The 24,274-nt window shown below is 47.8% G+C and overlaps 1 protein-coding gene across 6 annotated transcripts in view; it reads left to right on the top strand.

Annotated features, from left to right (window-relative positions):
* Nucleotides 1-9,586: 9,586 nt before the first annotated feature.
* The window catches only part of kdm5a (lysine demethylase 5A), a 343,245-nt gene continuing 328,557 nt past the window's right edge, over nucleotides 9,587-24,274 (top strand). For 3 of the 6 annotated variants that reach the window (XM_086008550.1, XM_086008549.1, XM_086008548.1), the window contains exon 1: nucleotides 9,587-10,300. In XM_086008550.1, the coding sequence (XP_085864676.1) occupies nucleotides 10,154-10,300 (147 nt within the window). In that variant the 5' untranslated portion in view covers nucleotides 9,587-10,153. The remainder of the gene's footprint in view (nucleotides 10,301-24,274) is intronic. The other 3 variants (XM_086008547.1, XM_086008546.1, XM_086008544.1) reach the window with 1 other exon arrangement.

The following is a 24,274-nucleotide window of genomic DNA, read 5'->3' as shown; positions in this document are numbered from 1 at the left end:
TCACAGTTCACAGTTCACAGGAAGTGACATGCACACATAACTTCCCGGAAGTTATTATTATTATCACAGGTGTGGACTCCAGTGGGGCTCTGACCGAGGGCTCTGCAGTGGCATGGAAGTGTGAGCGCTTGGAGAGGAGCCCCCACTTCCTTGAGGTATGCCACCAACCTCCCTCTCATGGGTCAGTGCCTGCAAGTGGCTGGAGAGCACCTTGCTGCACATTAGGGGGGCCATGGGGACCCGTATCTGCAATGGCAGTCCTACTCAGAAGGACTTCCATGAAGGTCTGGTTTCTCTGTTCAATAGATGCCCATCACTCCTCAAGAGATGTCATTCTATTCTGAACAATGACCATGTTTTCCATACCCTGGCGACTAAGCTCCTCCATGGCCATAGCCCTCCTCTCTTGTACGGTAGCCAGCCTTACCACGGAGGTAGCAATCCTTTCCGTGGTGATGCGTTCATGGCGCCAATGACTCCACAAAGGCTCTGCTCATGTTCACTATGAACTCCTCCATTCCTTCCACACTCACATCGACCCTGGAGCCAAAACCTGCCAGAGACTCCTGCATCTGTGCCTGGAGTTCCAGCACCTCTGATCTTATGGATGGACCCAGAGGCAGAGGGTCGACATGCAGCTGAGCCAAGCTGGCAGAGTCCTGCACTCTCTGACTAGGACTCTCCACTGCTGTCCCTGTCTCCACAATCTGCTGATGCTCACTTGTGAGCTGTGATACACCAGGTGATAACACTACTCTATGTCCTGAAGGTCCCACCGAGGTTTGAGTGTCTGTGCTGGTGCTGGATGCACTGAATTCTGGTGACACTGTGCCCTCAGAGGTTGCAGCTTCCTCTGAGGAGTCTGGCTGCTCAACCTCTTCTTCCTGGCTAGGGGGGACGGATGCTTGTGATGGTCCTGTGGGGGAGTAAAGGAAAGAGTCAGAGATGTGATGCAAAGGCTACATGCATATAGCTTTTTGCAGATGCTCATAAGTCCATCTGTTACAGCTTCACAATCATTATCAGTGACTCATGCAATGTCAAAGAGAGAGATGGGAAAATTTTCTGTCACCAGCTTGCTGTGTTGCACCTGTCAGTCCGTCCCCCACGCGCGAATCATCCTCAATGCCCATGATTTGCAGAACGGCCTCCTCCCAGGGTGTCAGGTGGGCTAATGAGGCTGTCCCTCCTCCTGTCCTGGCTCGCTCTCTCTTGTTGAGAGCTCTCTTTTCCTGCAATGAGGGAGACAAGTGGAGGTTGAGTGAGAATGAAGGAGTGAGTGTAGAGATTGCATAGCATAGATACTTAGAAGGAGACAAAGATGTAGTGAGGTTGCAAGACCAAGGGCCCTCCCTGTGTGTTGTCAGTTGTGTTCAAAGCATCAGAGTGAGAGGGAGTGTGAGGGCTGCATGGTCAAATAGTTATGTGAATGTGAGCATAGAGAGAGAGAGGGAATGGGTAAGGGTGCATGGATGTCAGTGTCAAGTGGGCTGTGGAGGAAGAGATTGTTAAAGCTGAGTGCTGGTGAGGAAAGGCAATGGGGATCAGATTGAGGGTGATGGGAAATTCATACTCACTTTTCCAGTGCGCTGAAGGTCATGAAATCTTTTCCTGCACTGTATCCAGGTTCTGCGGGTGACTCCCAAGGAGTTGACCTCCTCAGCCACCTGCATCCACACTGCCTTGGTCTGAGTGGGAGGCCTCTTCCTCCCTGATGAAGGGAACAGAACCTTCCTGTTGGCCCTAGCCCCATCGACTAATGCCTGCAGTGCCGCCTCGTCAAAACGAGGAGCTGATCTTGCCCTCCTGCTTGTCATCTTTCCTGCAGGTCCCTCTGACACCAAATGGAGAAAGCTTGGAAGCCTGCAGAAGAAGCAAGGCTTGCTGTGGACCTTAAATGCAGCAGCAATGATGACGTCATCGGAGGGGACTTTCAGTCATGAAAAACCCATTTGCAAAGGCTTCCCACATGCTGGAAATCAATTGGCCAATTGAGTTAAAATTGCATCAATCTTCCACATCCATTTAGATTCGTGTGGGAAACACGAAATTCGGATAACACGACAACAGCCTGCACCTGAGTTAAAATCGAGCCTAAAGTATTCATTAAGAGCCCTACCGACGTCCCCCACCTCCACACACAGATTACCCTCATGATCTCTAATAGGCCCTACCCTTTCTTTAGTTATCCTCTTACTCTTAATATATTTATAAAACATCTTTGGGTTTTCTTTGATTTTACTTGCCAAGAATTTATTCATGCTCTCTCTTTGCTTTCCTAATATCCTTTTTAATTGCACCCCTGCACTTTCTGTACTCCTCTAAAGATTCTGCAGTACTTAGCCCTCGGTATCTGTCATACGCCTCGCTTTTTTTCTTTATCCTACCCTGTATGTCCCTAGACATCCAGGGGGCTCTAGATTTGTTAGTCCCACCTTTTTTCTTTAAGGGCACATATTTCATCTGAACCCTCCGGGTCTCCTCCTTGAATGCCTCCCACTGCTCTTGACACTGATTTACCTTCAAGTAGCTGTTTCCAGTCCACTATGGCTAAATCCCCTCTGAGCTTAGCAAAATTTGCTTTTCCCCAATTTAGAATTTTTATTCCTGGTCTATCCTTGTTCTTTTCCATAATTATCTTAAATCTAACTGAATTATGGTCACTAGCACCAAAATGCTCCCCCACAGATATGCCTTCTACCTGCCCAGCTTCATTCCCTAAAACTAAGTCCAGAACCGCCCCCTCCCTTGTTGGGCTTTCTACATACTGGCTAAAAAAGTTCTCCTGGATGCATTTTAGGAATTCCGCACCCTCTGTACCCTTCACACTAATTTTATCCCGCTTAATAGTGATAGAATTCTTCATTAAGATGGAAAGTGAAGAAGCCCTATCTGAAACTAAGGTCCTAAATCTAAACAAAGGATACTACGAAGGTATGAGGAGTGAGTTGGCTATGATTGATTGGGGAGCTTCATTAAAAGGCATGACGGTGGATAGGCAATGGCTAACATTTAAGGAAGGAATGCATGAATTGCAACAGTTATACATTCCTTTCTGGTGCAAAAATACAACAGGAAAAGCGGCCCAACCATGGCTAACAAAAGAAATTAAGGATAGTATTAGATCCAAAGAGGAGTCCTATAAAGTTGCCAGAAAAAGTAGCAAGCCTGAGGGTTGGGAGCAGTTTAGAGTTCAGCAAAAAAGGACCAAGAGATTCATTAAGAGGGGGAAAATAGAGTATGAGAGTAAACTTGCAAGGAACATAAAAGTGGATTGTAAAAGCTTCTACAAGTATGTAAAAAGAAAAGATTAGTGAAGACAAATGTAGGTCCCTTAAAGTCAGAAATGGGAGAATTTATAATGGGGAACAAGGAAATGACAGAGCAACTAAACAAATACTTTGGTTCTGTCTTCACGGAAGACACAAATAACTTCCCAGAAATGTTAGGGAACCAAGGGTCTAGTGAGAAGGAGGAATTAAAGGAAATTAGTATTTGTAAAAAAATAGTGCTGGGGAAATTAATGGGACTGAAAGCCAATAAATCCCCAGGGCCTGATAATCTGCATCCCAGAGTACTAAAAGAGGTAGCCATGGAAATAGTGGATGCATTGGTTGTCATCTTCCAAAATTCTGTAGACTATGGAACAGTTCCTGCAGATTGGAGGGTGGCAAATGTAACCCCACTATTTAAAAAAGGAGGGAAAATGCTAGATTCTATTATAAAAGATGTGATAACAGGAAACTTAGAAAATATCAACGGGATTAGACAAAGTCAACATGGATTTATGAAAGGGAAATCGTGTTTGACAAACCTACTGGAGTTTTTTGAGGATGTAACTGGTAGAATAGATACGGGAGAACCAGTGAATGTGGTGTATTTGGATTTTCAGAAGGCCTTTGATAAAGTCCCACATAAGAGGTTAATGTGCAAAATTAAAGCACATGGGATTGGGGGTAATATACTGGCATGGATTGAAAATTGGTTAACAGACAGGAACAGAGAGTAGAAATAAATGGGTCTTTTTCAGGGTGGCAGGCAGTGCCTAGTGGGGTACCGGAGGGATCAGTGCTTGGGCCCCAGCTATTCACAATATATATATTCACAATTTGGATGAGGGAACCAAATGTAACGTTTCCAAATTTGCTGACGACATGAAACTAGGTGGGATTGTGAGTTGTGAGGAGGATGTAAAGCGGCTTCAAGGCGATTTAGACGAGTTGAGTGGGCAAATACATGGCAGATGCAGTATAATGTGGATAAATGTGAAGTTAGCCACTTCAGTAGGAAAAACAGAAATGCAGAGTATTATTTAAATGGTGATAGATTGGGAAATGTTGATGTACAAAGGGACCTGGGTGTCCTTGTACACCAGTCACTGAAAGCAAACATGCAGGTGCAGCAAGCAATTAGGAAGGCAAATGGTATGTTGGCCTTCATTGCAAGAGAATTTGAGTACAGGAGCAAGGATGTCTTACTACAGTTATACAGGGGTTTGGTGAGACCACACCTGGAGTACTGTGTGCAGTTTTGGTCTCCTTACCCAAGAAAGGATATACTTGCCATAGAGGGAGTGCAGCGAAGGTTCACCAGACTGATTCCTGGGATGGCAGGACTGTCGTATGAGGAGAGATTGGGTCGACTAGGCCTGTATTCACTAGAGTTTAGAAGAATGAGAGGGGATCTCATTGAAACGTATAAAATTCTGACAGGGCTAGACAGACTGGATGCAGGGAGGATGTTTGCCCTGGCTGGGGGGTCTAGAACGAGGGGTCACAGTCTCAGGATATGGGGTAGGACATTTAGGACTGAGATGAGGAGAAATTTCTTCACTCAGAGGGTGGTGAACCTGTGGAATTCTCTACCACAGAAGGCTGTGGAGGCCAAGTCACTGAATATATTTAAGAAGTAGATAGATTTCTAGACACAAAAGGCATCAAGGGGTATGGGGAGAGAGCGGGAATATGGTATTGAGATAAAGGATCAGCCATGATCATATTGAATGGCGGAGCAGGCTCGAAGGGCCGAATGGCCGACCCCTGCTCCTATTTTTCTATGTTTCTATGTTGGGGATTCCTGCTCCTGTTAAATCACTGGTGCTGGGGATTCCCGCTCCTGTTAAATCACTGGTGCTGGGGATTCCCGCTCCTGTTAAATCACTGGTGCTGGGGATTCCCGCTCCTGTTAAATCACTGGTGCTGGGGATTCCCGCTCCTGTTAAATCACTGGTGCTGGGGATTCCCGCTCCTGTTAAATCACTGGTGCTGGGGATTCCCGATCCTGTTAAATCACTGGTGCTGGGGATTCCCGATCCTGTTAAATCACTGGTGCTGGGGATTCCCGCTCCTGTTAAATCACTGGTGCTGGGGATTCCCGCTCCTGTTAAATCACTGGTGCTGGGGATTCCCGATCCTGTTAAATCACTGGTGCTGGGGATTCCTGATCCTGTTAAATCACTGGTGCTGAGGATTCCCGATCCTGTTAAATCACTGGTGCTGGGGATTCCCAATCCTGTTAAATCACTGGTGCTGGGGATTCCCGCTCCCTGTCCCCACTCCTGTTAAATCACTGGTGCTGGGGATTCCCGATCCTGTTAAATCACTGGTGCTGGGGATTCCCTATCCTGTTAAATCACTGGTGCTGGGGATTCCTGATCCTGTTAAATCACTGGTGCTGGGGATTCCCGCTCCTGTTAAATCACTGGTGCTGGGGATTCCCGCTCCTGTTAAATCACTGGTGCTGGGGATTCCCGCTCCCTGTCCCCACTCCTGTTAAATCACTGGTGTTGGGGATTCCTGCTCCCTGTCCCCACTCCTGTTAAATCACTGGTGCTGGGGATTCCCGATCCTGTTAAATCACTGGTGCTGGGGATTCCCGATCCTGTTAAATCACTGGTGCTGGGGATTCCCGATCCTGTTAAATCACTGGTGCTGGGGATTCCCGATCCTGTTAAATCACTGGTGTTGGGGATTCCTGCTCCCTGTCCCCACTCCTGTTAAATCACTGGTGCTGGGGATTCCCTATCCTGTTAAATCACTGGTGCTGGGGATTCCCGCTCCTGTTAAATCACTGGTGCTGGGGATTCCCGCTCCCTGTCCCCACTCCTGTTAAATCACTGGTGTTGGGGATTCCTGCTCCCTGTCCCCACTCCTGTTAAATCACTGGTGCTGGGGATTCCCGATCCTGTTAAATCACTGGTGCTGGGGATTCCCGATCCTATTAAATCACTGGTGCTGGGGATTCCCGCTCCTGTTAAATCACTGGTGCTGGGGATTCCTGATCCTGTTAAATCACTGGTGCTGGGGATTCCCGATCCTGTTAAATCACTGGTGCTGGGGATTCCCGCTCCTGTTAAATCACTGGTGCTGGGGATTCCCGATCCTGTTAAATCACTGGTGCTGGGGATTCCCGATCCTGTTAAATCACTGGTGCTGGGGATTCCCGCTCCTGTTAAATCACTGGTGCTGGGGATTCCCGCTCCTGTTAAATCACTGGTGCTGGGGATTCCCGCTCCTGTTAAATCACTGGTGCTGGGGATTCCCGCTCCCTGTCCCCACTCCTGTTAAATCACTGGTGTTGGGGATTCCTGTTCCCTGTCCCCACTCCTGTTAAATCACTGGTGCTGGGGATTCCCGATCCTGTTAAATCACTGGTGCTGGGGATTCCCGATCCTGTTAAATCACTGGTGCTGGGGATTCCCGATCCTGTTAAATCACTGGTGCTGGGGATTCCCGATCCTGTTAAATCACTGGTGCTGGGGATTCCGGATCCTGTTAAATCACTGGTGCTGGGGATTCCCGATCCTGTTAAATCACTGGTGCTGGGGATTCCCGCTCCTGTTAAATCACTGGTGCTGGGGATTCCCGATCCTGTTAAATCACTGGTGCTGGGGATTCCCGATCCTGTTAAATCACTGGTGCTGGGGATTCCCGATCCTGTTAAATCACTGGTGCTGGGGATTCCCGCTCCTGTTAAATCACTGGTGCTGGGGATTCCTGATCCTGTTAAATCACTGGTGCTGGGGATTCCCAATCCTGTTAAATCACTGGTGCTGGGGATTCCCGCTCCCTATCCCCACTCCTGTTAAATTGCTGTGATCCTGTTATGGTCACAGTTACCTAGGTGTTCCCTTACCGTTAGATTGTTGACTAATTTCTCATCAGTAAATCTAAGATGGCTTGTTCTCTTGTTGGTTCAAGAACCTATTATTCCAGAACACTGTCCCAAATACATTCAAGAAATTTGCCACTTAGGGGCTGGAGCTGTTCTGATTCTCCCAGTCTATATGAAAATTGAAGTCTCCCATTATATTCACTCTATTTTTGCAACAAGCTTCTCTGATCTCCATATTCATGCCTCTCACTTCTTCATAACTGCTATCAGGAAGTCTGTAGACAACCCCCACCAAAGTCTTGCATCTTCTTCTATTCCTCAATTCTATTCAGAGGTTTTACTGCCTGCTCATTCTTACTGATATCCCATCTTTCGAATGCTGTAATAGTGTCCCATGCAATGTTCCTGATAAACTGTGTGGCTATGCAGTGGTCTGTAGGTCCCGTGCAGGCAGCTCACCGGCTTTTAAATGGGAGAAACTGTGTATGTGTGAAAATTGGAATGGGCTGCGCAGCCACTTTAAGGGACTGCGCACCCCAAAAAAAATTAGAGGGAACGTTGGTCCCAGGTCGATATTGCTACTTCTCCTGTTCCAATTTCCCTGTCCTTTTTTAAAGACCTTATAATCTGGAATATTTAGCTCCCAGTAATGCCCAGTTTGTAGCCGGGTCTCAGTGATGGTCACTACCTCATACCCTTTCAGCAGAATTTGTGCTTCTGATTCACTTGTTTTATTCCTTATACTTCCTGCATTTGTGTATAGAACTCTTTGGGCACAACAGGCCCCTTCTCCCTTGATGCTGTTTTTCTTACACTGTTGTATTTTTATCAGTTATTTTATTATTTCCTATTTTTTTCTGAACCATATTTATTGTCACCCAGATTTTGCTGCCAAAATAAGGGCGAGCTTAATGACACTCAGCATTATTAATGAGTAAATTATCCAGTAACTTGTGGAAAGGAAGAGATACTCTGTTAGTTGCGAATCGCCACAAGTTGCTGGACAATTTGCGCCACTCCACCCTTCGCCACGCAAAAATGGCAGTCTGCCCTCAACCTCCCAGTGAGTTTCATGAAATTGCTGCAAATGCACATTGATTGATAATTTAACTTGCCACAGAAAATTAGTGCTGGTATTTAGCAATGCAAGTAATTTTTAATGAGATTTATGTTCCTGCATTACCACTTAACCTCTCCGGCCCAGTGAAAATAACCTAAAGATAAGAAAAAGGGATGAGACCAAAGTCCAGATCATACAAAAGCAAGGAAGTTATGGTAAATCACTGGTTAGGCCTCAACTGGAGTATTGTGTCCAATTGTATTCACAGAAATCACAGAAACCCCACAGTACAGATAGAGGCCATTTCGGCCCATCGAGCCTGCACCGACACATACCCCACCCGATCCCCGTAACCCCTACACCAACACATATCCCACCCTATCCCCGTAACCCCATGTATTTAATCCCCCTAACACTAAGGGTCAATTTATCATAGCCAATCAACCTAACCCGCACATCTTTGGACTGTGGGAGGAAACCGGAGCACCCAGAGGAAACCCACGCAAACACGGGGAGAATGTGCAAACTCCACACAGACAGTCACCCGAGGCCAGATTCGAACCCGGGTCCCTGGTGCTGTGAGGCAACAGTGCTAACCACTATGCCACCGTGCTGCCGTATTGATAGAGGATCAGCCATGATCATACTGAAATGGCGGAGCAGGCTCGAAGGGCCGAATGGCCGACTCCTGCTCCTATTTTCCTATGTTTCTCTGTCAAGGCCTTGGAGAGGGTGCATTAGAGATTTTCTGGAATGGCACCAAGAATGAGGGACTTCAGTTATGTAGAGAGACTGGAGAAGCTGAGAAGGTTAAGGGGAGATTTAACAGAGGTGTTCAAAATTATGAAGGGCTTTGATAGAGTAGATAAGGAGAAACAGTTTCCACTGCCACGTGGGTCAATAACCAGAGGACACAGATTTAAGATAATCGATGAAAGAACCAGCTGGGTGATGAGGATCATTGTTTTTTGAGCCAGCGAGTTGTTGTGATCTGGAATGCACCAGCTGAAAGAGCTGTGGAAGCAGATTCAGTAATAACTTTCAAAAGGGAATTGGATAAATACTTTAAATAGGAAACATTTGCAGGGCTCCAGAGAAAGAGCAGGACTCTTTCAGAGAGCCAGCACCGGCACAATGGGCCGAATGACCTTCTGCGCTGCCTCATTCTCCGATTCCAGCCTCCAGCCCGGCTGGAAGGTGGCCAATCGGTACCATCGCCCCCAGCCAATGAGACGCTCGGGCTCAGCATCCGAGCTGCCCGCGCAGCCAATAAGATCTGGACAGGTGACGGGATCAGAGTGGCAGCCAATAATATTGCAGACGCTCTGCAACGCCGGCCAATCAACGGCACGACGAGATCTTTAAATCATTGAGCTGGAAAACAGCTGTTCTTTCACAGTTTGACAACAAAAAGTCTGCTGCGTAAACAAACGGCGCGAAGCAGTGTGGCGGCAGCAGCAGCCCGGCCTGGGTCAGGCGGCGCCCCCCCCCCCCCCCACCGCGAGTGTGGAAGGCCTGGTGTTCGTGACAAGGCGGGTTGTTGTGTGCGCGGCGGAGCCTGTCTCGGTGGGTGGGTGAGGCGGCGCGCTTTGGAGCAGAGGCCGAGCGCGCGCCCCTGGTTGTCGAGGCCGAGCGCGTGCCCCTGGTTGTCGAGGCCGAGCGCGTGCCCGTGCCCGCGCCGCTGGTTGTCGAGGCCGAGCGCAAGATGTCCGCAGCCGACAGCTGAGGTCCAGCGCCATCCTGAGCGAGTGTCTGAGGCTGGGTTGAGCCGAGCGGAGCGGCGGCAGGCGGGTTGTGGCTCCCCGAGACCTGGCCCGGCCAGGGCCGTTGTGTTGTGAAGAGGCGGTGTGGAGCAGGGCAGCAGGAGGTGGGATGCGGCGCTGAGCGGCCCTGCCCTGCCCTGCCCGGCCTGGCCCGGCCCGGCGCCCTCTTTGTGTCGGGGACTGTTTGCCGATTGTCTTCTATCAGAGCGCCGCCATCATGTGGATCTTTTCCGAGTTCATCCCGCCGCCCGAGTGCCCGGTGTTCGAGCCGAGCTGGGAGGAGTTCAGCGAGCCGCTGGCCTACATCAACAAGATCAGGCCCATCGCCCAACGGAGCGGCATCTGCAAAATCCGCCCGCCCAAGGTAAGGCCCCGACTCTACTGCTGGGAACCGCGGCTCGCTGCGGCCCGGTTCGGCCCAGACCCACTGGTGCTGTGGCCTTGGCTTCGGTGGGAGCCGGGAGCCGGCCCAGTGTTGGGCACATCCTTCGGGAGGCGAGAGCTGGCTAGGAGCTCCGCATGAAGCCGCTGAGGAGACGGTGCTGGTCTCCCGGCTGTGGACACGGCACAGCTAGAGGCCTCCTGCCACTGGGGCTGGGCCACTTCACCCACTGGGGCCGGGCCAGGGCCATTTCACAAACTTCAGCACATAAAGCTAGGTTGATACTCCAGAGTAGTACTGAGGGAGTGCTGCACTGTCGGAGTTGCTGTCTTTCGGATTAGAGTTGGACTGAGGCCCCCACTGGGCTCGTGGATAGCACGTTTAGCGAGTTGTTCACGCCTCAGGGTAGGGCAGCACAGGGGGTGACCATCAGGCGGAGCAACAAAGGCAGGCAGGTAGTGCAGGGAACCCCTGCGGACATCCCCCTTTCAAACAAGTATACCGCTTTGGATACTGTTGAGGGGGATGACTCACCAGGGGAAGGCAGCAGCAGCCAACTTCCTGGCACTGGCGGTGCTCCTGCTGCCCAGGAAGGGGGGAAAAAGAGTGGGAGAGCAATAGTGGTAGGGGATTCTATAGTAAGGGGAACAGATAGGCGTTTCTGTGGCCGTAGACGTGAATCCAGGATGGTTTGTTGCCTCCCTGGTGCCAGGGTCAAGGATGTCACTGAGCGGCTGCAGGGCATTCTGGAGGGGGAGGGTGAACAGCCAGTGGTCGTGGTCCACATTGGTACCAACGACATAGGTAAAAAGAGGGATGAGGTCCTGCAGCAAGAATTTAGGGAGCTAGGTGAAGGATTAAAGAGCAGGACCTCAAGGGTTGTAATCTCTGGATTACTCCCGGTGCCACGTGCTAGTAAGTATAGGAATATAGAACAGATGAATGCGTGGCTAAAGGGATGGTGCAGGGGGGAGGGCTTTAGTTTCCTGGATCACTGGGTCTGCTTCTGGGAAAGGTGGGACTTGTACAAGTCGGACGGTTTACACCTGAACCAGAGGGGAACCAATATCCTTGCGGGGAGGTTTGCTAGCACTGCTGGGGGGGGTTTAAACTAACTTGGCAGGGGGATGGGGTACAGAGTGGAGCTATAGTAGGGGGTGATTTACAGCCAAATACAGAGGAAAAAACAAGTCAGCTGGGAAGGCAGAGCAAATATGTGAAGGCAAAAGGGAATATGGCAGGGCTGGAAGGCATTTATTTTAATGCAAGGAGTCTTGCAAATAAGGTGGATGAACTGAAGTTGTTGTTGATATTGTTGTTATCACGGAGACATGGTTGAGGGAGGGTCAGGACTGGCAGCTCAATATTCCGGGGTATAGAATCTTCAGGCGAGACAGAGGGGGGTGTAAAAGGGGAGGGGGTGTTGCAATATTAATTAAGGAGTCAATTACTGCTGTAAGGAGGGATGATATATTAGCGGGTTCCTCTAATGAGGCCATATGGGTAGAACTTAAAAACAAAAAGGGGGCAAGCACTTTGCTGGGAGTGTACTATAGGCCCCCAAACAGTCAGGGGGAGATAGAGGAACAGATATGTAGGCAAATCTCAGAGAAGTGTGAAAATAATAGGGTAATAATAGTGGGGGATTTCAACTTCCCCAATATAAATTGGGATAGTCAGAGTGTGAAAGGCTTAGAGGGTGCAGAATTCTTTAAAGTGCATCCAGGAGAGCTTTTTGAGCCAACATGTAGAAAGTCCTACAAGAGAGGGGGCGGTACTGGACCTAATTCTGGGGAATGTAGCCGGGCAAGTGGTGGAAGTGTCAGTAGGAGAGCATTTTGGCGACAGTGACCACAATTCGGTGAGATTTAAGGTGGTCATGGAAAAAGACAAAGACGGCCCGGAAATAAGGGTTCTAAATTGGGGGAAGGCCGATTTTTAATATGATAAGGCAGGATCTGGCCAAATTGGACTGGGAGCAGCTACTTATAGGAAAATCCGCATCAAAACAGTGGGAGACTTTCAGAAGGGAAATAGAGAGAGTACAACGCCAACATGTTCCTGTAAAGGTCAAGGGTGGGACCAACAAGCAAAGGGAACCTTGGATGACAAGGGATATACAAAAATGCATTAGAAATAAAAGGGGGGCTTTTGGCAGTTACTAAAGACGGAAGAAGCCCTAGAGGAGTATAAAAAATGCAGGGGCATACTTAAAAAATAAATTAGGAGGGCGAGGAGGGGCCATGAAATAACACTGGCGAGCAAAATAAAGGAAAATCCTAAGATGTTTTATAAGTATATTAAGGGCAAGAGGATAACCAGGGAAAGGGTAGGGCCCACTAGGGACCAAAGTGGCAATCTGTGTGTAGAGCCAGATGATGTAGGCGGGGTTTTAAATGAATTTTTTGCATCTGTGTTCACTATGGAGAAAGACGATGCAGACATAGAAATCGGGCAAGGGGGCTGTGACATACTTGAACATATTAGCATCGAGAGGGAGGAGGTGCTAGCGGTTTTTGCAGGCCAAAAAGTGGATAAATCCCCAGGCCCGGACGCGATGTATCCTAGGCTGCTGTGGGAGGCAAAGGAGGAGATTGCAGGGGCTCTGACACAAATTTTCAGAACCTCTCTGGCCACAGGGAATGTACCAGAGGACTGGAGAACAGCTAACGTAGTACCATTATTCAAGAAGGGTAGCAGGGATAAACCAGGGAATTACAGGCCAGTGAGCCTAACATCTGTGGTAGGGAAATTATTGGAAAAAATTCTGAGGGACAAAATTAGTCTCCACTTGGAGAGGCATGGATTAATCGGGGATAGTCAGCATGGCTTTGTCAAGGGTAAATCATGTCTGACAAATCTGATTGAATTTTTCGAGGGGGTGACTAGGGGGGTGGATGAGGGAAATGCTGTGGATGTGGTTTACATGGACTTCAGTAAAGCTTTTGACAAAGTCCCGCATAGGAGACTGGTCAAGAAGGTAAGAGCCCATGGGATCCAGGGTGCCTTGGCGCGTTGGATCCTAAACTGGCTGAGTGGCAGGAGGCAGAGGGTGATGGTCGAAGGTTGCTTTTGTGACTGGAAGCCTGTGTCCAGTGGGGTACCTCGGGGATCGGTGCTGGGTCCCTTGTTGTTTGTGATCTACATAAATGATTTGGATGAGAATGTAAAAGGTATGATCAGTAAGTTCGCAGATGACACGAAAATTGGTGGGGTGGTAAATTGTGAGCAGGAAAGCCTCAGGCTACAGGACGATATAAACGGGTTGGTCAGATGGGCGGAAAAGTGGCAAATGGAATTTAACCCTGAAAAGTGCGAGGTGATGCATTTTGGACGGACAAATAAGGCAAGGGAATACACAATGAGTGGTAGGACCCTAGGAAGTACAGAGGGTCAGAGGGACCTTGGTGTACATGTACATAGATCCCTGAAGGCAGCGGAACAGGTAGATAAGGTGGTTAAAAAGGCATATGGGATACTTGCCTTCATTAGCCGAGGCATAGAATATAAGAGCAGGGAGGTTATGATGGAGCTGTACAAAACGCTGGTGAGGCCACAGCTGGAGTACTGTGTGCAGTTCTGGTCGCCTCACTATAGGAAGGATGTGATTGCTTTGGAGAGGGTGCAGAGAAGATTCACCAGGATGTTACCTGGGATGGAGCGCCTCAGCTATGAAGAGAGGCTGGACAGGCTGGGGTTGTTTTCCTTGGAGCAAAGAAGGCTGAGGGGGGACCTGATTGAGGTGTACAAAATGATGAGGGGCATAGATAGGGTAGATAAAGAGGAACTTTTCCCCTTAGTAGGGGGGTCAATAACAAGGGGGCATAGATTCAGGGTAAGGGGCAGGAGATTTAGAGGGGATTTGAGGAGGAACTTTTTCACCCAGAGGGTGGTTGGAATGTGGAACTCAATGCCTGAAAGGGTGGTAGAGGCAGGAACCCTCAACATTCAAGAAGCATTTGGATGAGCACTTGAAATGCCATTGCATACAAGGCTATGGACAAAATGCTGGAAAATGGGATTAGACTGGACAGGGATGGATGGGCGGCGCAGACACGATGGGCCGAAGGGCCTCTTTCTGTGGTGTAAAACTCTGACTCTATGACTTGGATGTAAAAGATCCCATGGCACTATTTCGAAGAAGAGCAGGGAGTTTTCCCCAGTGTCCTGGCCAATATTTATTCCTCAACCAAAATAACAAAAACAGATCATCTGGTCATTATCACATGGCTGTTTGTGGGAGCTTACTGTGTGCAAATTGGCTGCTGCATTTCCCACATTACAATAGCGACTACACTCCAAAAAAACTTCATAGAATATAGAAACATAGAAGATAGGAGCAGGAGTAGGCCATTCGGCCCCTTGAGCCTGCTCTGCCATTCAATGCGATCATGGCTGATCATCCAAATTCAGTACCCAGTCCCTGCTTTCTCCTCGTACCCCTTGATCCCTTTAGCCTTAAGAAATATATCCAGCTCCTTCTTGAATATATTTAATGAACTGGTCTCCACAGGTTCACCACTCTCTGGGTGAAGAAATTCCTCCTAATTTCTGTCCTAAATGGCCTACCTTTTATCCTTAGACTGTGTCCCCGGTTCTGGATTCCCTGACCATCGGGAACATCCTTCCTGCATCTAGTCTGTCCAGTCCTGTCAGAATTTTATAAGTTTCAATCAGATCCCCTCTCATTCTTCTAAACTCCAGCGAGTACAAGCCCAATCGACCCAATCTCTCCTCATACGTCATTCCTGCCATCCCAGGTATCAGCCTGGTGAATCTTCGCTGAACTCCTTCCATGGCAAGAACATCCTTCCTCAGATAAGGCGACCAAAACTGCACACAATTCAAGATGTGGTCTCACCAAGGCCCTGTACAACTGCAGCAAGACATCCTTGTTCCTGTACTCAAACCCCCTCGCTACGAAGGCCAACATACCGTTTGCCTTCTCAGCGACTGGTGCACAAGGACACCCAGGTCTCGTTGCACTTCCCCTTCTCCCAATCTATTGCCATTTAGATAATCTGCCTTCCTGTTTTTGCCACCAAAGTGGACAACCTCACATTTATCCACATTATATTGCATCTGCCATGTTTCTGCCCAATCACCCAACATGTCCAAATCATCCTGGAGTTTCTCGACATCCTCCTCACAGCACACACGCCCACCCAGCTTTGTGTCGTCTGCAAATTTGGAGATATTACATCTAGTTCCCTTGTCTAGATCATTAATATATATTGTGAATAGCTGGGGTCCAAGGACAGATCCCTGCGGTACCCCACTAGTCACTGCCTGCCACTCGGAAAAGGACCCGTTTGTTCCAACTCTTTGCTTTTCTGTCTGCCAACCAGTTCTCTGTCCAAGTCAATACCTTGCGCCCAATCCCATGTGCCTTAACTTTACATGCTAATCTCTTATGCGGGACCTTATGGAAGGCCTTCTGAAAGTCCAGATACACCACATCCACTGGTTCTCCCGTATCTATTTTACCAGTTACATCCTCAAAAAATTCCAGTAGATTAGTCAAGCACGATTTACCTTTTGTGAATCCATGTTGACTTTGTCCGATCCTGTCACTTTTTCAAGTGCTCTGCTATTCCATCTTTTATAATGGACTCTAACATTTTCCCCACTACCGATGTCCGGCTTACCGGTCTGTAATTCCCCGTTATATCTCTACCACCTTTTTTGAATAGTGGGGTAACATTAGCTATCCTCCAATCCATGGGTACTGTTGCAGATTCCATCGAATGTTGGAAGGTGATCAGCAATGCGTCTACTATTTCTAGGGCCACTTCCTTAAGTACCCTAGGATGTAGATTATCAGCCCCATGGGATTTATCGGCCTTCAATCCCATCAATTTCCGTAACACCATTTCCCTACAAATACTGATTTCTTTCAGTTCCTCCCTTTCATCAGACCCTTATGTTCCCCGGCATCTCTGGGAGGTTGTTTGTGTCCTCCTTTGTGAAGACAGAACCAAAATATGTATTTAGTTGGTCTGCCATTTCTTTGTTCCCCATTATAAATTCCCCTGATTCTGACTGCAAGGGACCTACGCTTGGCTTCACCAATCTTTTTCTCTTCACATATCTATAAAAGCTTTTACAGTCAGTTTTTATGTTCCCTGCAAGCTTACTCTCATTCTATTTTCCCTTTCTTAATTAATCCCTTTGTCCTCCTTTGTTGAATCCTAAATTGCTCCCAATCCTTAGGATTATTGCTTTTTCTGGCCAATTTATATGTCCTCTCCTTGGATCTTATGCTATCCCTAATTTCCCTTGTTAGCCACGGTTGAGTCACCTTTTTTGTTTTATTTTTGTGCCAAACTGGGATGAACATTTTCTGCAGTTCATCCATGCGGTCTTTGAATGTTTGCCGTTGCCTATCCACCGTCAACCCTTTGAGGGCCATTCCCCAATCAATCCTACCCAACTCGCGCCTCAGACCATCGTAGTTTACTTTATTTAAATTTAGGACCCTAGTCTCTCAGTCAACGACTTCATTCTCCATCTTAAGGAAGAATTCGATCATATTATGATCGCTCTGACCCAAGGGGCCTCGTACAACAAGATTGCTAATTAATCCTTTCTCGTTACATAATACCCAGTCTAAGGTGGCCTGATCTCTGGTTGGTTCCTCGACATATTGTTCCAGGAAACCATCCCGTAAACACTCCAGGAATTCCTCCTCCACAGTATTTAGTAATTTGGTTGGCCCAATCTATATGTAGATTAAAGTCACCCATGATGACTGCTGTGCCCTTATTGCACGCTTCTTTAATTTCCCTTTTAATGCCATCCCCAACCTCCGCCTTACTGTTTGGAGGTCTATATACCACTCCCACTAACGTTTTCTGCCCCTTGGTATTTCTCAATTCTACCCATACAGATTCCACATCATCAGAGCTAATATCCTTCCTTACAGTTGTATTAATCCCTTCTTTAACCAGTAATGCTACCCCACCTCCCTTTCCTTTTTGCCTGTCTTTCCTGAATATCGAATACCCCTGGATGTTGAGTTCCCAGCCTTGGCCATCCTTGAGCCACGTTTCTGTAATCCCAACCAAATCATATTCGTTTACCTCTATTTGCGCAGCCAATTCATCCACCTTATTACGAATGCTCCTCGCATTAAGACACAAAGCCTTCAGGCTTGTTTTTTTAACGCTCTTAGACCTATTAGAATTATTACTTACTGTGGCCATGTTTGATTTAAACCGTTGATTTCTCTGACTGCCACTTTTGTTTTTCTCCTTCCTATCTTCTGCGTTTATCCTTGTTTCCCTTTCCTCTGTTCCCCTGCTCAGGTTCCCAACCCCCTGCCATCTTAGTTTAAACCTTCCCCCAGAGCACTAGCAAACACACCCCCTAGGACATCGGTTCCAGCCCTGCCCAGGTGCAGACCGTCCGGTTTGAACTGGTCCCACCTCCCCCAGAACCGGTTCCAATGTCCCAGGAACTTGAATCCCTCCCCCTTGCACCATTCCTCTAGCCACGTATTCATCTGAAATATCCTTCTATTTCTACTCTGACTAGCACGTGGCACTGGGCGCAATCCTCACATTACTACCTTTTGAGGTCCTATTTTTTAATTTACCTCCTAACTCCCTATATTCAGCTTTTAGGACCTCATCCTGGATTTTACCTATATCGTTGGTACCTATATGCACCACAACAACTGGCTGTTCACCCTCCCCTTCCAGAATGTTCTGCAGCCGCTCTGAGACATCCTTGACCCTTGCACCAGGGAGGCAACACACCATCCTGGAGTCTCGCTGGTGGCCGCAGAAACGCCTATCTATTCCCCTTGCAATAGAATCCCCTATGACTATAGCTCTATCCCTCTTTTTCCTCCCATCCTGTGCAGCAGAACCACCCCTGGTGCCAGGAAGTTGTCTGCTGCTGCCTTCCTCTGATAAGCCATCCCCCCAACAGTACTGAAAGTGGTATATCTGTTTGAGGGGGATGTCCACAGGGGACCCCTGCACTACCTGCTGCGCCTAGCACTCTGCCTGTTGGTCACCCGTTCCCTTCCTGCCTGTCGAACCTCTACCTGCGGTGTGTCCAACTTGCTAAATGTGCTATCCATGACGCCCTCAGCATCGTGAACGCTCCAATATGCATCCAATCGCAGCTCCAGCGCCGCAATGCGCTCTGTCAGCTGCAGCTGGATACACTTCCTGCACACTTAGTTGTCAGGGACACAGGAAGTGTCCCTGAGTTCCCACATAGCGCAGGAGGAGCATACCACGTGGCCGGGCTGTCCTGCCATGACTTACCCTTTAATTAATTGAAATTAAATTAAATCAATCAATCCCACCAATTACATTACAGTTAAATGGTTTACCAACAGTCCCTGTTACACCAGAGAGACCTTAGTAACTATAAACCACTGAGCTAAATTTTAAAGAGAGAAATACTCACCAACCAATCACCTATCTGCTTTCTGGTGATGTTACACTTCTCTCCCTCCCTCTGAGCTCGGAGATTGGAGACTGGTACTCCTCATCTGAACTCTGGCACTTTTATCCCTCCTCGTCCCTCGCAGGTCCACACTGCCGTCGCCTCCGCTGCTGCTGTGGGGCCTCACCTGAACTCTGGTGCTTTTATCCCGCCTCGGTCGCCTCGTCCCTCGCAGGTCCGCACTGCCGTCGCCTCCGCTGCTGCTGTGGGGCCTCACCTGAACTCTGGCGCTTTTATCCCGCCTCGTCCCTCGCAGGTCTGCACTGCCGCCGCCTCCGCTGCTGCTGTAAAGCGCTTTGAGACGTCCGGTGGTCGTGAAAGGTGCTATATAAATGCAAGTCTGTCTTTCTTTCAATGGATATCATCCAAACAAAATAGACTGAAGCACCCTGTACATAGAATCATAGAATGATACAGCACAGAATGGGGCCATTGGCCCATTGTGCATGTGCTAGCTATTTGAAAGAGCAGTCTAATTCGTCCCACTCCCCTGCTCTTTCCCTGTAGCCTTACAATTTTTTCCATTTCTAGTATTTATCCAATTCTCTTTTGGAAAGTTATTGAATCTGCTTCCACCGCCCTTTCAGGCAGTGCATTCCGGATTGTAACAGCTTGCTGAGTTTAAAAATAAAAAATAAAAAAATAAAATAAAATAAATAAAAATAAATCTATCTGGTTCTTTTGCCAATGACCTTTAAATCTACCTCCTCTAGTTACCGACCCTCCTACCAGTGGAATGGAAACTGTTTCGCCCTATCTACTCCATCAAAGCCCCTCATAATTTTGAACACCTCTGTTAAATTGACCTTTAAACTTCTCTGTTCTAAAGAGCTTCACTAATCTCGCCTCATAACTCAAGTCCCTTATCCCTGATACCATTCTAGTAAATCTCCCCCGCACCCTCTCCAAGACCTTTACATCCTTCCTGAAGTGTGGTGCTGAGAATTGGACACAGTACTCTAGCTGGGGCCAAACCAGTGTAGAGTAACTTCCTTTGTACTGTATGCCTCTGTTTATAAAGCCAATATGCCTTTTAAACTTCACAACCTGCCACCTTCAAAGATTTGTGTATCCTGCACCCCCAGGTCTCTCTGTTCCTGCACCCTCGCCTCATTCTTCCTACCAAAATGCATCACTTCACACTTCTCTGCGGTAAAGTGTGTCTGTCATGTGTCTGCCCATTTCACTAGTCTGTTTATGCTTCTGAAATCTGTTGCTATCTTCCTCACTGTTTGCTACATTTGAGTTTTGTCATCTGCAAACTTTGAAATTATGCCCTGTATACCCAAGCCCAGGTCTTGTATCTATATCAAAAAAGCAGTGGTCCCAATACCGACCCCTGGGGGACACCACTGTATATTCTTTCTAGACTGCAGAACAACTGTTCACCACCAATCTTCCCTCTAATTTTTTTGGGCTGTGCGGCCCATTCAAATTTCTGTGCATGTGGTTTTTCCCCATTGTGAAGCCGGCAAGCGGCCTGCGCGGGACCTCCAGAGTGCTGTGCGGCCACGAAGATTAATGGGATCATTGTTCACCTTACTCTCTGCTTTCTGTGTCTCAGCCAATTTTGTACCTGTGCAGCCACTGCCCCTTTTAGCCTGTGGGCTTCCATTTTTCTAATAAGTCTATTATGTGGTATTGTATCAAAGGTCTTTTAAAAGTCCAATGTACAACATCACCCTAACCCCCTCAGTTACTTCATCAAAGAACTCAATCAAGTTTGTGAAACACAATTTTGTTTTCAACAAATCCGTGCTGGCTGTCATTTATTAACCCATATTTTGCCAAGTGACAATCATTTTTGTTTCGGATTATTGTCTCTAAAAGTTTCCCCACCACTGACACTGTTGACTGTTGTTGCTGGGTTTATCCCCCTCCCCTTTATTGAACGGCGGTGTAACATTTGCAACCCTCCAGTCCTCTGGCACTGCTCCCATATCTAAGGGGGATTGCAAGATCATGGCCAGAGCCTCCGCTATCTTCACCCTTACTTCTCAGCAACCTAGGATGCATCCCATTTGGACCGGTGACATTTCTACTTTGAGCACTGCCAACCTTTTAAGTACCGTCTCTTTCACTATTGTGATCCTGTCCAATTTCTCTGTTAGCTGTGCCATTGCAGCATCCTCTGTGAAAACAAGTGCCAAGTACTCATTTGGTACTTCAGCCATGCCCTCTGTCTCCACAGAAATGTTTCCTCTTTGATCCTAATCAGCCCCACCCTTCCTTTGACTACCCTTTTACTATTTATATGTTTATAAAAAGACTTTTGGGATCCCTTTTATGTTACCTGCTAATCTATTCTCATATTCTCTCTTTCCCCTCATTTCCTTTTTCAGTTCTCCTCTGTACTTTCTATATTCAGCTTGGGTTTCCTCCTGTATTATTGAACCTGACTCTTATCATCATCCTTTTTCTGTTTCATTTTAATGTGTATGGGGGAAAAATTTGGTTGATTAGTGCCTCCTGTTAGAGCCCTAAGAGGGCACAAAGCAACAACTAGCGCCCGGGCATGGCGATGTTTGCGTCGCTTGCGAAATTGACCAGACATTTTGCAGCGGCACTAAACGCTACCGCCACAATCTCCTGCACTCGCAGATCGTGACGTCACTCGAGCGTGCAACACCCCGGTAGCGCCCCGGACCGGATATTGAGTGGCGCCCCCTGCGTTATCGCCTGCCGCTAGCAATGACCGGTTGAGGGGAGCGTTTTGCAGTCAGGAAGGAACTGGGGGAGCGTTATTTAAAGGTGGCCGCTTCCTGGCTTTTTTTGTTGGAGACATTTTTGCACCACGCATTGAGAGAGAGAGACTTCTGGAGAGATTCAACGCTGTGTGAAGGAGTTTTGGGTACTGAGCAGCACTTTGCAGGTTGGTTTTGATTTGACCTTGCATTGATTTAGAAGAGACTGTGGGGGCTGCACTCTGAGCTCTTTCCCTGGGCCTCCATTGTTCTTTCCAGCAGATTTGATGTACAGGTCTCTCCTGGCTGAGATTCAAGGCTGCAATGAACAGAGTGTGGATGGAGAGCAAGATCAACCCTCCCCTTTAAGAACTGTACGGCGCCAGTGTCTGTTCTATTGCTGACTGACATCACCTGAGCTTCGCCAGTGCTCTGAGGCAGCACCTTGCTCCTCGGCGCTAGTGCCTTGAGGTGTGCAGCGCCTGATTTAGTGCTCCAATCGCCTCCAGGGGCGATAGAAGCCAAGTTTGGAGTTGGAGGCGATAATTAGTGCCAGGCGCTAAACTTTGTGCCCGGCTGATAATTGTGCCCCAAAAGGGGCGATACCGAATTTCTCTCTCTATATATTTAGTCATCCAGGGAGCTCTAGCTTTGGATGCCCTTCCTTTCCCCCTTGTGGGAATGTTTGGTCTGTACTCGAACTGTCTCCTCTTTGAAAGCCTCCCATTGCTCATTTACTGTTTTACCTGCCAATCTTTGATTCCAATCCACCTAGGCCAGATCCCCTTTCAACTGATTGAAATTAGCCCTCCTCCAGTTGAGTATTTTCATGTTTGATTGTTGGTTATCCTTTTCCATGACTGCTCTAATCCTAATACTGTTCACTGTTTCCCAAATGCTCCCCCATTGGAAGATGCTCCACTTGCCCCACTTCATTCCCCAGAAACAGATCCAGCACTGCTTCCTTCCTCGTTGCGCTGGAAACCCACTGATCAAGGAAATTGTCTTGTACACATTTGAGGAATTCCGCCCTTACTCTGTTATTTTCCTAGTCTATATTCGGATAATTGAAGTCCCCCAGTCTCGCTACTCTCCAGTTCTTCTTTCTGAAAACTGGGTGACAAGTTTCCCCCCTCTCCCTGCTCTTTGGTGGCCTGCAGTAAAATCCCAGTCGTGTAATCGTGCTTCTGTTATTCCTTCATTCTGACCAAAAACAATGTCTTTCAACCTTCAAGTACATCATCCATTTCCAGTGCTCTAACGGGATCTTTGATCGATACTGGCAACCCCCTCCTTTTTTTCCCTTCCCTATCTTTTCTGAATACCTTGGAGCCAGGAATATTAAGTTCTCAATCTTCCCCCTGTTTAAGTCAGGTCTCTGTTATTGCCGCTATATCATTATCCCATGTGGCAATTGTGCCTGCAGCTCACCAACCTCATTTACCACGCTTGGTGCATTTAAGCACATGCACTCTTAAACCCCATCTTGGTCTGCCTCACATTTCACCCTTGTCTGATCCCTCCTATTTCTGAACTACTCTGTATTTTAATGCTATTTTTCTCTCAGTTCTCTGTGTACCATGTTTCTCCTCTCTAATGCTTCATCCTGGAGCCCCTCTCCCTACCAAACCCTCCCCAACAGCATTACTTACCTCCCCACAAGGCAGTTGTTCGTAGCCCTGTTGATGTGCAACCTGTTCATCTTGTACAGGTCCCTCCTGCCACTGAACTGGTCCCAGTATTCTGCGAATCTGAAGCCCTTCCTCCTGCACCATTTCGCCAGCCACATGTTTACCTGTCTTGTCTTGCTGCTCCTATATGCACTGACATGTTGGACCTCAGCAGTTTTCCTTCCTATGTCGTTGGTTCCAGCATGGATCATGACTTCTGGCTGTTTCTCCTCCTCCTCCTCCTCCTCCTACCCCCCCCCCCCCCCCCCCCCCCGGCCTGGCAGAATGCTCTGCACCTGTTCCGTGATATCCTTCACCCTGGCACCAGGGAGGAAACGCACCATGCACGATCCTTTACAACAGTTTCTGTAAAGTAAACCCCCCCCCCCCCCCCCCTTTCCCCAGCTGCACCAGTATGGTATTTTTCCTATTTTCCATACTATCCTTCCAGGATACCAGCCCTACTGTCGTCTCAGGCTCAAAGGGCCGAACGGCCTGCTCCTATTTCTTATGTTCTTACCCCCTCCCCTCAGTACTGCACAGGGCACCTTTGACAATGCAGTAGTGCCCCTGCCCTCCAATTTCCCTGGATTGCTATTATAGGTTGTATGCATCCTGATGTGGGGTTGAACATGTAAACTTTTGACTCGGAAGCAAGAGTTGTGGCAAATGAGCTAATCTGGTGCAAAAATCTGCTGGATCAATCCTGCTAACTCACCTGTTAAACAAGCCCTGAACCATTTGAAGTAATATGGCTGAAGAAGTAATTTGAGCAATTTAGGATTTAAACCAATGTTCTGCATCAGGAGTTTTTAGAATATTTTTTTCCACATTTAAAAAAAAAAACTTGCAATAATGCACTGGTTATTAATGCAAGTAAAATAAAGTCTGAAACAATAGCTAAGATGTTAAAGTGCTGTCCTTGATGCTGTTTCCCTTGTAAATGGTAAATAATAAGCAGTTTTGTGGTTTGTGCCTAATTGAACGGCCTTTCACGACCGATGGACTTGGGGACTGGAGTGTCTGATTGACACACAACAGCATTATAATTTAGATTCTAAGTTTTTTTGGTTCAAATTAGAGTTTGTTTAAATTATTCTGAGTTGTTTCCTCACGAGGGAGCACTTGGAGAATTGTTT

This window comes from Somniosus microcephalus, chromosome 16 (genome assembly GCF_052327205.1).
Source record: "Somniosus microcephalus isolate GS21.2 chromosome 16, FLI_Smic_1.0, whole genome shotgun sequence".
Taxonomy (NCBI): Eukaryota; Metazoa; Chordata; class Chondrichthyes; order Squaliformes; family Somniosidae; genus Somniosus; species Somniosus microcephalus.
Note: the sequence above shows the minus strand (reverse complement) of the source record. Positions and strands in the feature narration are given on the sequence as shown.